This window comes from Schistocerca cancellata, chromosome 6 (genome assembly GCF_023864275.1).
Source record: "Schistocerca cancellata isolate TAMUIC-IGC-003103 chromosome 6, iqSchCanc2.1, whole genome shotgun sequence".
In the NCBI taxonomy this organism is placed as follows: Eukaryota; Metazoa; Arthropoda; class Insecta; order Orthoptera; family Acrididae; genus Schistocerca; species Schistocerca cancellata.
Window position 1 is genome coordinate 285,154,518 of NC_064631.1, and position 17,747 is coordinate 285,172,264.

Sequence of the window (17,747 nt, forward strand, 5' to 3'; positions counted from 1 at the left end):
AAAGTAAATTGGTTACTGGAATGCATAATGTGTGTGCTTCTGAACTTCAGCATTAATTATTTAGTAAGTTAGTTGGTTTAAAGGCAAACAAATAATAAATTTAAGTGAAGCAAATCTGACAAAAGTTCATAAATTTCGGTACATACTGCACTTGCACTTCGTAGATACTTTGAGAAAACACACACACACACACAACCTCCTTCCTCACCTCTTTTAAAAAATAAAATAAAATAAAATAAAATGATTTGCAGTTGTTAGTGATTATTTAATATAAACTTTGTCATAAAAATTACAACACCGTATAAAACGTATAACAAATTCAGTCGTTGCAGTAGTATTTAAATATAATTCTCTTCATAAAATCTCATGGCATCAGTTACAAAAACATTATTCTGTAGGTTACAAACAATTACCACAACAATTGTACAAAGCACAGTGACAATTACAGAATACATTCTTTAATTTCTTTTTAACAACATTCATTAAAAAATTATTCATGCAGGTAACCACTGTTCACATGTGTGACAATCTATAACACTTTAAAAAATACTGATGGCAGAAAAAAATTGACCCAGTGGACTGCATAATTCAGTGCTTGAGAAAGATACAGATATACAAATATATCAGTTACCATTTCTGTCTGTCATATTGCTTCCACAGCAAGATGATGTTATGCTTATCTTTTGTATGTCTTATAAATCTTTCTTTCTTCTCTCTTATATTTTAGAGTTTTGATTTCAACTGACTTGCAAGTAATACATTTTGCATGTCAATGAGAGACTGTTCAAGAGCCTCTTTAAATTTTTGCGCACTGGTTTCGGGACTCGAATTGAATGCAGATGTGCCAAAAAATATCTCTTTGTCTCTTGGATTATAGCAGCATCCATAACCATCTGGCACCAAAGGAGCATAGCACATAAATGCTTCACAGCGAGCTGCAACCTGCAAAAATGCCATTGCAATAGAATGTGAAGACATCTAGGTGCAAATTAAGAAATAATGAGAATATTTAAAGAAAAAGGTTGGTGAATATTAAAAGTAATGTAGCTACCAGCAATGTTTTTACAAATTATTTATTGATCATGTAAGTAAACTAATTTGTTATTAATTAAATGAAAAGAGAGGAAGAGAGTAAAAACAGGGCTTTGATCACCTGATAAATTTACTAACCTGACTTGTGGATAATTTCATATGGGTACTGCAAATGTAGCCAGAGTCTAGAAACAGTTTTGGTACATCTAATCCATTCTCAATTGCAATCATTTTCAATCCAAGCAGATGACGATCCACACCAAGGCCATTCACTGCCTAATAATGCAAACAGAAATATGAGATAAATAATAATAATATTGAATCATATTGCCCTAAACAGTTATGTAAAGTGCAACTCAATTTACAAGAGGCATTTGAAAAGTCCGTGCAAAAATAAAAAATTACTTACATGTTTGGGGCAAATCTTTTTTATATTTTGACATAGTCTCCTTTTAGACTTATACAATTTGTCCAATGCTATTCTAATTTGTTGATCCCTTCCGAATAATAGGAATTGTCCAAGTCTGCAAAATAGCTATTAGTTGCTGCAATCACCTCCTTGTTTGAATAAAATCTTTGTCCCACCAGCCATTTGTTCAAATTGGGAAACAAATAGCAGTCCGAGGGAGCCAAGTCTGGGGAGTAGGGAGGATGTGAAACAAGTTGGAATCCTATTTCCATTAATTTTGCGATCACAACTGCTGAGGTGCATGCCGGTGCACTGTCATCATGGAAAGGGCTTTTTATGGTGGACCAATTGCCAGCGTTTTTGTCGCAGGTGTTTTCAAACGGTCCAATAACGATGAATAATATTCACCTTTTTTTCAGGCAAAAACAGGGTTATAAATACAAAGTCAAATAGGGGTAATGCAGGAGTAGGTTTAATAATGAATAAAAAAAACAGAATGTGGGTAAGCTACTACAAACAGCATAGTGAACGCATTATTGTGGCCAAGATAGACACGAAGCCCACACCTACTACAGCAGTACAAGTTTATATGCCAACTAGCTCTGCAGATGACGAAGAAATTGAAGAAATGTATGATGAAATAAAAGAAATTATTCAGATAGTGAAGGGAGACAAAAATTTAATAGTCATGGGTGACTGGAATTCGGTAGTAGGAAAAGGGAGAGAAGGAAACGTAGTAGGTGAATATGGATTGGGGCTAAGAAATAAAAGAGGAAGCCGTCTGGTAGAATTTTGCACAGAGCATAACTTAATCATAGCTAACACTGGTTAAAGAATCATAAAAGAAGGTTGTATACGTGGAAGAAGCCTGGAGACACTAAAAGGTTTCAGACAGATTATATAATGGTAAGACAGAGATTTAGGAACCACGTTTTAAATTGTAAGACATATCCATGGGCAGATGTGGACTCTAACTACAATCTATTGGTTATGAACTGTAGATTAAAACTGAAGAAACTGCAAAAAGGTGGGAATTTAAGGAGATGGGACCTGGATAAACTGAAAGAACCAGAGGTTGTACAGAGTTTCAGGGAGAGGGAACAATTGACAGGAATGGGGGAAAGAAATACAGTAGAAGAAGAATGGGTAGCTTTGAGGGATGAAGTAGTGAAGGCAGCAGAGGATCAAGTAGGTAAAAAGACAAGGGCTAGTAGAAATCCTTGGGTAACAGAAGAAATATTGAATTTGATTGATGAAAGGAGAAAATATAAAAATGCAGTAAATGAAGCAGGCAAAAAGGAATACAAACGTCTCAAAAATGAGATTGACAGGAAGTGCAAAATGGCTAAGCAGGGATGGCTAGAGAACAAATGTAAGGATGTAGATGCTTATCTCACTAGGGGTAAGATAGATACTGCCAACAGGAAAATTAAAGAGACCTTTGGAGAAAAGAGAACCACTTGTATGGATATCAAGAGCTCAGATGGAAACCCAGTTCTAAGCAAAGAAGGGAAAGCAGAAAGGTGGGAGGAATATATAGAGGGTCTATACAAGGGCAATGTACTTGAGGACAATATTATGGAAATGGAAGAGGATGAAGATGAAATAGGAGATATGATACTGCGTGAAGAGTTTGTCAGAGCACTGAAAGACCTAAGTCGAAACAAGGCTCCGGGAGTAGACAACATTCCATTAGAACTACTGACGGCCTTGGGAGAGCCAGTCCTGACAAAACTCTACCATCTGGTGAGCAAGATGTACGAGACAGGCGAAATACCCTCAGACTTCAAGAAGAATATAATAATTCCAATCCCAAAGAAAGCAGGTGTTGACAGATGTGAAAATTACCGAACTATCAGTTTAATAAGCCACAGTTGCAAAGTACTAACGCGAATTCTTACTAGTAGAAGCTGACCTCGGGGAAGATCAGTTTGGATTCCATAGAAATATTGGAACACGTGAGGCAGTACTGACCCTACGACTTACCTTGGAAGCTAGATTAAGGAAAGGCAAACCTACATTTCGAGCATTTGTACACTTAGAGAAAGCTTTTGACAATGTTGACTGGAATACTCTCTTTCAGATTCTTAAGGTGGCAGGGGTACAATACAGGGAGCGAAAGGCTATTTACAATTTGTACAGAAACCAAATGGCAGTTATAAGAGTTGAGTGGCATGAAAGGGAAGCAGTGGTTGGGAAGGAAGCGAGACAGGGTTATAGCCTCTCCCCGATGTTATTCAATCTGTATATTGAGCTGGCAGGGAAGGAAACAAAAGAAAAATTCAGAGTAGGTATTAAAATCCGTGGAGGAGAAATAACAACTTTGAGGTTCGCCGATGACATTGTATTTCTGTCAGAGACAGCAAAGGACTTGGAAGAGCAGTTGAGCGGAATGGATAGTGTCTTGAAAGGAGGATATAAGATGAACACCAACAAAAGCAAAACAAGGATAATGGAATGTAGTCGAACTAAGTCGGGAGATGCTGAGGGTATTAGATTAGGAAATGAGAGGATATAAAATGTAGACTGGCAATAGCAAGGAAAGCATTTCTGAAGAAGAGAAATTTGTTAACATGGAGTATAGATTTAAGTGTCAGGAAGTCATTTCTGAAAGTATTTTTATGGAGTGTAGCCATGTACGGAAGTGAAACATGAACGATAAATAATTTGGACAAGAAGAGAATAGAAGTTTTAGAAATGTGGTGCTACAGAAGAATGCTGAAGATTAGATGGGTAGATCACATAACTAATGAGGAGGTATTGAATAGAATTGGGGAGAAGAGGAGCTTGTGGCACAACTTGACTATAAGAAGGGATCGATTGGTAGGACATGTTCTGAGGCATCAAGGGATCACCAATTTAGTATTGGAGGGCAGATTCAGAAGGATGTAGGTTGCAGTAGGTACTGGGAGATGAAGCTTGCACAGGATAGAGTAGCATGGAGAGCTGCATCAAACCAGTCTTAGGACTGAAGACCAGACCAACAACAACAACAACAACATTCACCTGTAACAATTTTACCCGTTTCCAGATAGTTGATGAGGATTATCCCTTGCGAATCCCAAAAGACAGTCGCCATAACCTTTCCGGACGAAGGAATGGTCTTTACCTTTTTTTGGTGCAGATTCTGCCTTGGTAACCCATTGTATGGATTCTTGTTTGGTCTCAGGAGTATAGTATTGTATCCCTGTGTCTTCCACAGTGTTGAAATGACACTTAAAGTCGTGCAGATTCTTCCTGAACAGCTGCACACCATCCTTGCAACACTTCACACGATTCCATTTTTGGTCAAGCGTTAGCAATCGCGGGACCCATCTTGCGGATAGCTTTCTCATGTCCAAATGTTTATGCAACATATTACGTAAATGTTCATTTGAGATGCCCACAGCACTAGCAATCACACGCACCTTAACTCTTCTGTCATCCATCTCCATATCATGGATTTTATAGATGATTTCTGGAGTCGTAACCCGCACAGGGTGTTCAGAACATTCAGTATCACTTGTTCCCCTATTGCCACTCCGAAAATTTTGAAACCACTTATAAACTGTTCTAATCGAAGGTGCAGAGTCGCCGTAATGTTTATCAAGCTTCTCTTTAGTCTCCTGAGGCGTTTTGCCTTTTATAAAGTAATGTTTAATCACCACACAAAATTCCTTTTCGTCCATTTTTTGACAATCGCTAGACTTCCTTGTTTCACACGCGTGCCAAACATAAAGAAATAGACCAATATGGCTGAAACTTGGTGTGCATTCTTTCCAAAGTTACTACTAACTAAACATCGTGCCATCTCTCGGACTTTGCACAGACTTTTCAAATGCCCCTCGTATTCTGAACACTACACTGAAATAAATTGCAACAATTGCCAACAACAACAACAACAACAACAACAAGAATAAACAAGTACTGGCTAAACTTTCCAGTGATACATTAATTTATCTTCTAAGAAAAAGAATATTTTGTTAAGATGCATTGTTATCAATTGTTACTTAAATTGGGAGTTTACATACGAATTTAACATGCCCATATATTCTGAAGAAAAACATAAGTTAAGGAACAGAGTCACAACATTCGTATTCTGTTTGTCTGACAATCTATTACTCAGCTCTATGCAGTTTATCATTACTCGCACCATTTTAAAGTTTTCTCAGCGAGACTGATTAATGATCTGCTTCGGGTGTACAGCTAAGTAGTTGTTTCCAATTTACGTATAATATTTCAGTGGCAGACCCACCAAAATTTATTTTTACAAGAAAGAGAATTTCTTACACTATTTTCTACATGAAACTCCCTGGCAGATTACAACTGTGTGCTGGACTGAGGCTTTAACTCGGGACCTTTGCCTTTTGCGGGCAAGTGCTCTACCGTCAGAGCTACCCGAGCATGACTCACGACCCGTCCTCATAGCTTCAATTCTGTCAGTGCCTCGTCTCCAACTTTCCAAACTTCACAGCAGCTCTTCTGCAAACCTACATAGTCCAACCAATGTTTGTCAAAAGTTCCTGGGTTTGGCAGGAGACGTGAGATCAGTCATCATCATGAAACAGCATTACACCTTTGTCAGTCGTCACCTCTGTTGGTTCTGGATAGCTGCCTGAGTTTTCATAGTGTTTCACAATAACTATCTGAGTTGATGGTTGTCCCAGATTCCACGGAACTGATGACCAAAATCCCCTTAAAATCCGAAAACACAATGGCCATGACTATCAGCAGAAGGAGTTTGTTAGAACTTCTTTGCAACTGATGACCCTGAGGGATGCCACTGCTTGCATTTTTCTTTCATTAACACCATGTTTCGTCTCCCGTAAAAATAAGTCCAGTAATCCTTCCTTATCTTCTTGACACTTCTGAAGAAACTGGCGAGCACAGAGAAGACATTTCTGCTCATGTTCTGCTGTCAGCATAAGCGGTACCTGTCGAATTTAACACTTGGGATACCCAAATTTTTCAGTCAAAGCTCTTTCAACTGTACCATAAGAACTCTTAGGAATCTTAGCAACAATTTTACAGATGGTAATCCTCCTGTTTTGAAGCATTTTGTGTTGGACTGTCCTAAAAACCGTGTCCACAGTGTTTGCCAGCTGAACCCAAACCAGCTGGCTTCAGCTGCCAGAAACTGTGGCCATGTGTGTGCGAGTTGCGTTTCCACGAGTGTAAGTTAGTTAGTTAGTTAGTGTGTGTGTGTGTTTAATTTTTTCAACAAAAGCCTTATTGGCCAAAAGCTCATTTTGTGACAGTCTTTTTGTTGTGCCTGCATCTCTGCTGTATGATGAGTAGCAACTATCCTTTTCATATTATTACATCCCAGAAAATGTCATTTTAGTACACCTATAAATACGTTTTGTACCTGCTGTTATCACCACCACCATCACCACCACCACCACCATGAGCAGTAGTATAATGTTATTAGTTTTTAGTTGTTATGTTATTCACACTGGGGCAGTTACATTAAAGTTATACTGAATTCTATTAATTCCATTTTATTACTATTTATTATGTAAAAACTGTCATTTCTTGAGTAACTATGATGTAAAAACTACAGATTTTTTAAACCCTGATCTGATGTAAGACATGGACTGAAAGTCCTAATATGATCAGGTTACATAAACTAATAATATGGGGCTGAGATATTATCACAGTCTATTTATTTCAAGGAACTGATATTCTTTTTAATACTAACCTGTATTGTGTAATCCTTGTGACTTTTGATGGCTTTCTGCAAAGCTGCTGCCTTCTCTTTATCAGACTTTGACGAGTCTAGCATTGTTTTTGCAAATTCAACAGATTCAATCGAACAAGAGCGAATGGTTTCTGTCCGACCATGAATAAATTTTCTAGTTGATGCAGATTCATAATGGGCACCAGGCTGACTATGAAGCCTAATAAATGGACAAAATGTAAAATTTGAAGTATTTATTATGTTAAATCTGATATTCTTTAAAGAAATATTCAGAAAGAGAATTTGAGGCCTGCACCTTACCACCACTAATATATTTTTTTTTTTTTTAAATATTGTTACTTTACAGCTGCCATGAATGATTTTAAGAATTTGTAACATCACTTTTGTCGAGGAGGTAAATGAGAATTGTAGGAGCAGCAGAAAAGGTGTGTGTGTGTGTGTGTGTGTGTGTGTGTGTGTGTGTACGTGAGGGGGGGGAGCGGGGCAAACGGGGGGGAGAGCGGGTCAACCCGGGGGGGGGGGGGGGGGGTGAGGCAAAGGGGGGAGAGTGAGGCAAAGGGGGGAGGGAGGTAAGAGGGAGGGGGAGGGGAGAAGGGAGAGACAGGGGAGAAGGGAGGGACAGGGGAGGAGTTGAAATATTCTTGAATATACTGTTGTGCAAGTGATGAGCAAGGCATGCAGAGTTAAAGGACACTTTAACAGATAAATAAACTATTGAATATTTTCACTTCATTCATTTGATTCAATCTGATAAAGTGTTAACACTGAGGTCACTTTATCCATTCTCAGCTTCATAAATTTTAAAGATGAGTGGACCTATTCAAAACTTAAGTGTTCTTCATGCAACTTTTCAGACTTTTCATCGGTCAGGTCTCCACCTTCTACATCAGCCAGCCATGTTATGTCATACTTTTCTTACCCAATTGAGTGTGATTAGTGATTAGCTTTTTATTACAGTACATGATGTTAACTTGAGTTTTCAAAGACTATCAACAAGAGTACTTCATAATGCTAAGTAGCACTTCAAGGAGCGCTAAATAATATCTTTCAAATCAAGACATAATTAGCCTCTCAATGTTGTCATAGGATACTCACAGAAAAAAAGTTACTGTATGCTACTTGCAAATACAGGGCAGGTTCAATTAACGAGTCGTATGACCTACTATCTTCAGTATTAATAAATATAATTCTACGTAAATAAGCAATAGTATGTTACAACAGGCATTATAAGCCTTTTTTTGGATGTTTTATGAGGAAAATACTGGCACACAATGTTACATGCTGAGCAATTCTGAAGAAAATACTTTCCAAGTTTTTAAAAATAGGTGTATTTGTTTATAAGAAAATACAAGGAGAAAAGGTGGTTACCATTTGTAGTCCTATCAGAAAAGCTTCACAGACACTCGAGGAAGCGAAATTGACTTACTACTAAGATTCTTTGGTATAGAGTCTGCTGTTTACATACTTACAGATTAAATGTTCTGCAAATGAAAGATGATTAGCCATGATAGTAGCATTCCTGTAATTGAATTGTGCATAAGTTCATAGTGCTTTTGTTTCACATGCTGGTATTTGGGTTGCTATGAGTTTATTTATTGATTATCATTTTTTTAATTTGTAGTTCACTGTTTTTGTTTGAGTTGACATATTGTTATTTCATCATTTGGAGACAGAGAGTGGAGCTGTGGAGACTATAAAATTGAGCATCAAGTGGAGAAATCTGAGCATTTCAAACACATTCTTCTTTTGTGTTCAGCAGAGGGGTGACAGCAGCAGACGCAGCCAGAAATGCTGTGCCACGTATGGGGCTAATGCAGGTGGGCAGAAAACAGCAAGGAAATGGTTTACACATTTTCAGGAGGATTGTTCTGACGTTAGTTACTCTCCGTATTCAGGAAGACCTTTGGGGTTTGAAGAAGATTGTTTAAACACATTGATCTGCACTGTTCTATGTCAGTGTACTTGAGAACTGGCAAATTTGATGAAATGTGATCGTTCCACCATGCAATGAGGAAGGTGCAAAAATTCCTAAAACCACAATAGTCAACAGATGGCAATAAGTGCATCTCTGCTTGCTTGTCTTGAATTGGTCATGAACAGCATCAACCTTTCCTATCCCGTATCATTGTGTTTATACTAACATAAGGAAAAGAAATGAATGGTTGAGCCCAAACAAAGCCTCAACTCCCTATACAAAGACGTGCACAGATCACAAAAGATAATCTTACGCATCTGGTGGAACAATGATGATGTAATGTACTATGAATTGCTTCTTTGAAGTGTTACCATCACTGCTGACATTATTACCAACAACTGAGATGTCCTGCAGATGCAATCCAAGAACAACTAGGAAGTCTGTGTGGTGCTACTCCATTATAATGCCCACCTGCATTCTGCTAGACTGAGAAAAAGCACTATACAGAATTTGGATTGGAAAGTAATTCCACACCCACTTTATTCACCTAATCTTGCGCCCTCAGATTTTCACTTTTCCCACTATCTATTCAACAACCTTCAAGGAACCTCCTTCCTGGACGAAAATGTGCTCCGAACATGGCTCGATGAGGAGTTCTTCACTTCAAAACCACACGATTTCTACAATTGCGGCGTCAAAAAGTTACCCCAGTATTGGCAGACTGTTGTGAATAGTGAAGGAGAATATATTATTGATGCTAATTTAAGTGAACATTCAAAGTAGATATTAGCAGGATGATAAAACATGCTCTATACATGATTAACCAGCTTTGAGTATAAACTCAACCCTTGCCTATAAAATTTAAGCATGGAATTTAATTATAATTTTGTAAAAAAGTAAATTAGCAAGTAATTAAAATATTGCCCTGGAAGAGTTTTCTTTGGCCTTGCATTATTTAATCGGGAATTTAATGTGTCCATTTCAATAAAAGTTTAAACAAAACCTGTCCTTGAAATTAAAAGCAATGTAAATAAATATTTGTTAGAAGTATGCTACATGGTATGATGATGATTTCTTTGGAATTATCTGTTATGCACATAACATAATCAGATAATTATATGAAATGTTATGAACATGAATATCCTTTCTTATAGCTATCTAAAGAGTGTTCTGTCTAACAGCAAAGTGCATGAGCTCTGCAGCTAGTCTGTTGAGTTCACTGATTTGGTCTACAGGTAAAATTTATATTCAAACTTCTGAGCTCGACAAGCACAATTTTGAACTCTAATAGCTAACAGCCTTGGACAACTGATATCAGACGACATCTGTCATCTGCCTTTTCCTGCAGCACTTATAAATTGGAATGACTATTGAGAATGACTGCCTTGAATTCATCATGCTGTACAGCATGTGGTCATGCTAAAGGACACCAAATATTCTTATGAGAAACAGTGCCACTTCTTCATTTCCTCTTAATCACTACCTGATTGTCTAGAAGATAAAATAAACTACTACAACTCAGAGCAACAGGAGCTTCAGGTATTTTTACAAACTAGACATAAGAAAAGAACCTAAGTTGATAGGAGTTATTGTACAGAAAGTTAAATCACTCAGAACAGAAGATTACATGAGGAACAACAACATGAACATTGCAGAATGTTTAAAAATTTAAGGAACTCTGGAGTAAACTAGCAGAGACTAGTGGTTGCACATTAGAGGATTTTAATAGCAACGTTCCACTGAAGACAAAGAAAAATGCAGTAGTTTTTTTTCCTTCCTTTGTTGTTTAATGTGACACTTGGGGTGCATTTTAATTTCATCTTTTCATTTTGTTTATTTGCTCCAGTTACAAGATTTTTCACAGAGTTTATAGTTAAAATTTTACATTTTTACAAGACTGCAACTGTCCGAATTGTTACACATTATACAAGAGACACTAAGACAGTGCCCATTTCTTTTAAAAAAATCCTAATTATCCAAAACAATGTCTTGAATTTGTGACAGTGTAAGCCAATTTTTATGCAAAATCATGTATCTGAACAAAAACCAGGCTTCTGTTACAATGATGACATGGAACTAGAAGCACAAATTACTGTATTTCGACACTCTGCTACTATCACCATCATCAATGAAGTTCTTTCAGGGCAATCAGTTAAAAATAGGACTATGTAATCCTCCACTTCATCTTTACTTATTGATTTCTGTACTTTGCTGTTGTCTTTCTACACCTTCTGTGCTGCATTCTCTGATATCTTTCCGAGTCATTTACGAGTTCTGTCTTGTGTGAATGATTTACAGAAATTTAATATTTTGAACATTTATTATGCTACTATTAAATATGAAATTCATTGATGGTTAATTTTACTGCTCAATCTGCACTCTAGCTTCGATGAGGACGTGTAGGGAATACACTGGAGCCAAGGAATTTTGTACCAAGCTCCATAAACTTAACAGTTGTGTGAATGGGAGTTACATCTAGCAACTTCATTTAAGGCTTCTGTTTCACGTTAGCAATACATCACTGTTTACTTTATTTTAAAGAAAGTTCAAACATTCAGTACACCATGAATGGCTGCGTTTTGGCAATGTAAAATCACCACTGGACAAGACCAGCTTTCCCAATTACTCATTTACTGAAACATTTTACTCATCTTTTTCTGAATACTTCTAATAAATTCCTTGCTTCAGCTACTTAAAACCAATTTTTTGGGTAGAAGGGGAAAAAAAGTGTTGCTTAAAGTACCAGAGCACTAAGATTTTTACTGCTGGTAATGCCAAGGTGCAAATAATGTTGACTAGTTGGTGTTATTGACAGTCACATCACACCTACGTACCAACTACAGTGACTGGCACATCAGGACAAACTGTTATGGAACCAGCATCTGCTCACCTAAATGAATCATGATTATATCACCTTTCTACTAGACCACTTAAATTCTACATACACCAGGAAACAAAATATTGTGTAGATTTTTAATAAGACAAAAAAGGAAGTCCTCCTTAGACATAATTTGACTGTCCCACACCAATGGTGGCACACATTGTAAGTTAAGTATTATAAGTCTATCATACCTGTAATATGCTAACTGAATTGCCATCTGTATAAAACTGTCTGGACTAAGCTTTTGAGATTTTATGAAATCCTTCCCAAAGTTTGGAAATTTGAAACAAGCCATCTCAAGATCATTTACTAATCTGAAAATAATGCAAAAGAGCAATTTTAAGGCATGAAATAGTACATGTAATTCTGTGAAGTTCACAATGTTAAAAGTACATCTTTTAAATTACAAATTATCTGTACTTAAAAGAAAAAATATATCAGAGATCAGCAGAGATATGGAAATGAAGTTAATATCAATGAAATGCATGGTAATTTGAATCAATGTATGAAAATATTCACCTATTCACCAAGATATTAATTTTAAGTAGCACTTTTTTTTCTTCTCAATATGCAGTGAAAATGAGCTGTTGCTGGGTGGTGATCGCTGAAGCAGGGGGGCAGTTAATGCATGAAGACCATTAAGTAACTCTGTGTACGATATCAGAAGAACTTAATTTGAATTGTGATATGTGTCATAACATTTTATGTGAAAATTTAGGGAAATGAAAACTTAATGCAAAACTTGTCCCTCACATACTAACTGATGAACAGAAAGAGGAAACATGAAGAATTTCTGCTGAACTACTGGACACAAGCCACATTTCTGCCAAAGATTAAAAGTTGGTGCTACCAGCATGACCCTCACATGAAACATCAAAGTGCTGAATGGTGGAGTCCTGAACCACCAGCCTCGAAAAAAGTCTCTCAACGACCTTCAAAAACAAAGACAATGTCGATCTCATTCTTTGACAGTAAAGGATCAGTTTACCATGAGCATGTTCCTTTGGGTCAAACAGTGAACCAAACTGTTTACATAGAAGTCTTCAAATGTTTGTGACAAGCAATTCAACATCACCACCCTAATTTGTGTCAATCTTAGGACTGGTTCTTACTGCATTACAATGCAAGTCTAATACTGCTTTCTCTGTTACTGAATATCTGGCCAGACATTCTGTTATTGCCATCTCACATCTGCTACATTTGCCACTTCTTGTCTTGTGATTTTTTCCTGTTACTGTGAGCATGAAGGTAACAAGGCAAAGCTTTGTCAAGACATAGCAGACATTCACTGGGATGTGATAAATGAGCTTAAAAGCATCACAGTTGAAAATTTCACTGCTTGCTTCCAAGACCTCCAGAAATGTTGGCAACTGTGTACATATAACAAAGGGGACTACTACGATTGGAGTGAGGATCATTACTTGTTAAATCTAATTTTCTGTTTTTAAATAAACCTGCCCTGGAATTTTTCTGACAAAGGCAGTACATTAAGAGTGAAGGAATCAAAACCGTAAAGTAAGTGAAATTACAAACTGGTGAAAATAAATTATCATTGTCAAGTTTGGTGAAGAATCTGTGACACACCCTTAAAACCACACACATAATAGACAACTTACATGTCAAGGTTTGTTTCAGCTGTTTCAATAACTGTTTTTATGTCATCCGAAATGTTGAACTTCAGTCTCTGTGGTGGTACATAATTGACTGCTGGCAACGTGCTTCTGGTAGCACCCTTGGAACTGCAAAAAAAAAATTAAAATGATACAATGCACAGACAAATAGATTCAGATGCGGTCACAGATTAACTACATCACAATTATCTTTAAAACTATAATCAAAAGGATTATCATTGTAATGACAATTATATATGCAGTAATTGTTCCTTCCCTGTATTCTATTGACAGTTGCAAGGTTCTAGACTTCACTCCCACGCTGTTTTGAGTTCTTCTTTGGGAAGTTACACCTTAACAGGGGATATAGATGTATGCTTAGGACTACTCGCCAGCATATTACAGATTCCTACCTGCTCTATGACAGCACATAATCTTCACGAAAATGGCAGTTATTTTCTGATAACATTTGTATCTTCCGGTGGTTCAATGTAGCACTCCAACTTGTTCTATCATCTGCTAACCACTTTGTCTCTACATATATATCAATAATTTTTTTACACATTACAATCTTTGTTTAGCTCTAAAACTTTCCCTTTTACTGCTTTTGAACATCACAGCAGGAATTTCTTTGTTTTGTATTTTATCCACCCACTTCAACTCTAAGGCTTACTTTGTGAAATGTGACAGCAGTTGTTCAAGGGAAGGAGTGTGATCTGCAGGGGCTCGAGTCTGTGCTCTATTACCAACCTCAGCAATGTACCACCTGCTCTAAACCAGCCTTTTATTCTTCCTATATTCCTTTCGTTTAATTTATTTTTACTTCCTTTTATCTTCTTCCTGTGCTCCTGCTATATAGCTTCTAAAACTGTCATCCTGTAACTGATCATTATTGTACTTCTACTCTGTCATTGTATTATGACTGTTATGAATTCAATTTATAATTTTACTGTAGTATCATCACTTATTTCTATCCTTTAATTTCAACATCAAATTTTATACTTCCCAGGCTTCTCCTCATTATTCTTTTTGTGCTGTATTCATGGCTATTTCACTCTTGTCATCAATGTTAACTTGATTCTTGTTCTATCATTCACTTTTCCAAATGATAATGTCATTCTGAAACCCCGTGTAATTCCCATCTTGTTATGTGTGATGTTCACAACAGAGCACTGCTGTTGTCTTCTCATTTTTGTACCTCTTATTCCATTCAATACTCTTGCCATCTTCTGACCACCCACCAGAAAGTGCTATCCTTCTTGCATGTAGAACCAGCATTTATAAAAATTTGAAGTCACTTCGAAAAATTGGTGGCAAAATGAACACTTTCTTCAACAAGGAGTTAATGGTGATCTCAATTTGTAAAAAGATATCAGATACCATGCAAACTTATTGTGGCACAAGTCTTATTGAAAAATCAACGACTTCCATTTTCACGTTGTTGCGTAATACTTGATTTAGTCACCAAGTTGTTATGGTTTATGTTATTTTCATAAATATAGGTCAGTCTGTATAATTATTCACAAACTGTCAACAATATTCCTGGATGAAACGAAATGTAAAATAAGGGAGAGGCATAAACTCACCTGTAGCAGACTGATGTGTGGTGCATAGACAACACATAATGGAAAACAATGTTCACTAGCTTTTGAGCTCTGGCTCTTCTCCTAATAGGATGAGCGCACACGTGCGCCCCCCCCCCCCCCCCCCCCACACACACACACACACACACACACACACACACACACACACACACAGAGAGAGAGAGAGAGAGAGAGAGAGAGAGAGAGACTGCATGGGGGAGTGAGGGGCAGGGATTGGAGGTGGTAGAAGGAGGCAGTACATGATATAGCTGGTGAAGAAGTGGTTTGGACAGAAGAGAGAAGAAAAAAGGTAAGATGGGGCTGTGGGAAACAGGTTAATAGATGCTGAGGCCAGGAGGATTGGGAGAGTGGAAGATTGGTGAACAGACAATTCCCACCTGTGCAGTTTAAAGGAAAAAACCAGTGCTGGAAGGGAGTATATAAATGACTCGAGTAGTGAAGCAACTATTGAAGTCAGTTTGGCTGTGGTGCACAGCATGTTCAGCAACTGGAGCACCAAGTGTGCACTTTGCCACAGTTTGGCAGTGGCCATTCAAGCAAGGAGACAATTGCTTACCTGGTACGCCTATACAAAATTTTACACAGCATAGCTGATACATAACATGGTTGCTTTGCTTTCATATATGGCCTTGCCTTTAATAGGACAGTAAATGCCTCTGACCTGACTATGGAAGGAGGTGGTGGATGAGTGTATGGGAAAGGTCTAGCACCTGGGCCAACCACAATGAAATGATCCATTGGTGGGATGGAAACACGCATGAACAATGACAGTCTACAGGTTTGGTGGGCAGTAGAAGACTTCTTTGGGTGATGTGGATACAATATCCCTCATCTCAGAGAATGAAAAATGAAGTCAAAGTCCTGATTAAGCATGTGGTTGAGCTTTACAAGGTTAGGGTGATAATAGATGATCAGAGAAGAGGCGGTCTGTGGATGTTTTAACAGGGTTACTGGTGTCAGAGGAGATTACCCAGGAGTTCTGTTTATGGGTGAGATGGATAGCATAATGTCTGACAGATGAGATGGATAGCATAATGTCAGGCTATTGGTATATTTTGACAACTCATACTTCCCATTGCAGGTGGGTTGCGAGGCTGCAAGGAAGTGACTTTTGGGCACAATGGATGACAGCTGCCAAAATGGAGGTATTATTGGTTCGTTCTCTCTCTCTCTCTCTCTCTCTCTCTCTCTCTCTCTCTATACCTCCCCCCCTCCTCCCCTTCCCGCCTTTCCAGCCCTTGTCACCCTCTTCCCCCTCCCTGCACCTCTCTCTTCTTTCTACATCTCTTATATGTTCTATTGTTCTGAATTCCTTTTGTCCTGTTGTGCAGATGCTGAGTTATCTGTCTTTTCCCCTTCTGCCTATCCCCACTAGCCCTCACTGCCTTTTGCATCCTTCCCTAGCCCCTCCCCATGCATCAGCCCAGGCAACTGCTGTCAATAATCAATGTTTTTGCAGCTACATAAGTGTTAGCTTTGGTGTGTGTGTGTGTGTGTGTGTGTGTGTGTGTGTGTGTGTGTGTGTGTACTTTCTACCAGAAAAAGAGCCAGAGCTCAAAAACTTGTGAACAGGTTTGGATGGGATAACACACCATGGAGGAACACACAATTCCTCCCTGACAAGAGGTAACAGTGGGGGAAATTGGAGTACAGAGCAGAGACATTTTATACGAACTGTGACCCTGAATCCAGTTACTGTTACCTGTTGTCTCTGCAACACACACAAAACTGCTATAGACGAGTGGTTGCCTTCCATTATTTTTCTTGTGAATATAATATTTACTCCAGCATACTGGTATTTTTCAAAGAAAATAGTTGCCTAGATATGTAAATATTGACTTCTGTCTGCAGAACATCACCACTTGCCATGCAAGTTTACAATGAACATAGCAACTTCCAATGTAACTAACATTACTTTTCACTTAACAGGAGAAGCACTGAGTCATTGTCAGGCACACAAAAAAGAAGAAGAAGAAGAAGAAGAAGAAGGATGGACAGATTGATGGGGTTTAAGGGGCCAAACTATGAGGCCATCGGTTCCACAAAACTTTGTGTGTCAAGCAGGGAAAAGTTCCCAGAGAGAAAGGACAGAAAAGAAAAATCCAAATTAACCTCCAAAGCAGCTGGAACTCCCAAACACATTATGCAATGGGAGATAAACCCTCTGCATCCAATGAGTGTTTTCACACCCTCCTTTACCAAAAGGAAACTGGCTACACAGACAAACTGATAAAATCTCAGGAAAGAACAATGACAATGAGACAGTAAACCAACAGTAGATGGAAAAGAATTTTAAAAAAAGAAGAAGAATTAAAAAAGCAGGAAGGGCATGAGCCAGGCCAGACCATTAATTGCAGCTAAGCGACCCCACGGTTGCAAGAGGCAACGGGCAACATTCCAATTCCAAAAGCGGCTGATGAGGACAATGTGCCTTACATCACAGAGAGGAATAAAAATTACTTTCGTGGATAAAATGTAAAGCCAGATCAGCTGCTGTGGCATTGTCCGCAGAACAAGGTGCTGCGTTAAGCAAGTTAATGGAGTCACCACAACATTACCAAATTATGGCAGTCCAGTAGGATGTAGGCCACCATATGGGCACCACACCGACTATGT

At 38.0% G+C, this 17,747-nt stretch overlaps 1 protein-coding gene across 4 annotated transcripts in view; it reads right to left on the reverse strand.

Moving 5' to 3' along the window:
• Positions 1–244: 244 nt before the first annotated feature.
• The window catches only part of LOC126088527 (carnitine O-acetyltransferase-like), an 82,171-nt gene continuing 64,668 nt past the window's right edge, over positions 245–17,747 (reverse strand). For all 4 annotated transcript variants that reach the window (XM_049906693.1, XM_049906694.1, XM_049906692.1 and 1 more), the window contains exons 10-14: positions 13,534–13,656; positions 12,109–12,231; positions 7,122–7,320; positions 1,171–1,308; positions 245–942 (exon numbers count right to left, since the gene is read on the reverse strand). In XM_049906693.1, the coding sequence (XP_049762650.1) occupies positions 724–942; positions 1,171–1,308; positions 7,122–7,320; positions 12,109–12,231; positions 13,534–13,656 (802 nt within the window). In that variant the 3' untranslated portion in view covers positions 245–723. The remainder of the gene's footprint in view (positions 943–1,170; positions 1,309–7,121; positions 7,321–12,108; positions 12,232–13,533; positions 13,657–17,747) is intronic.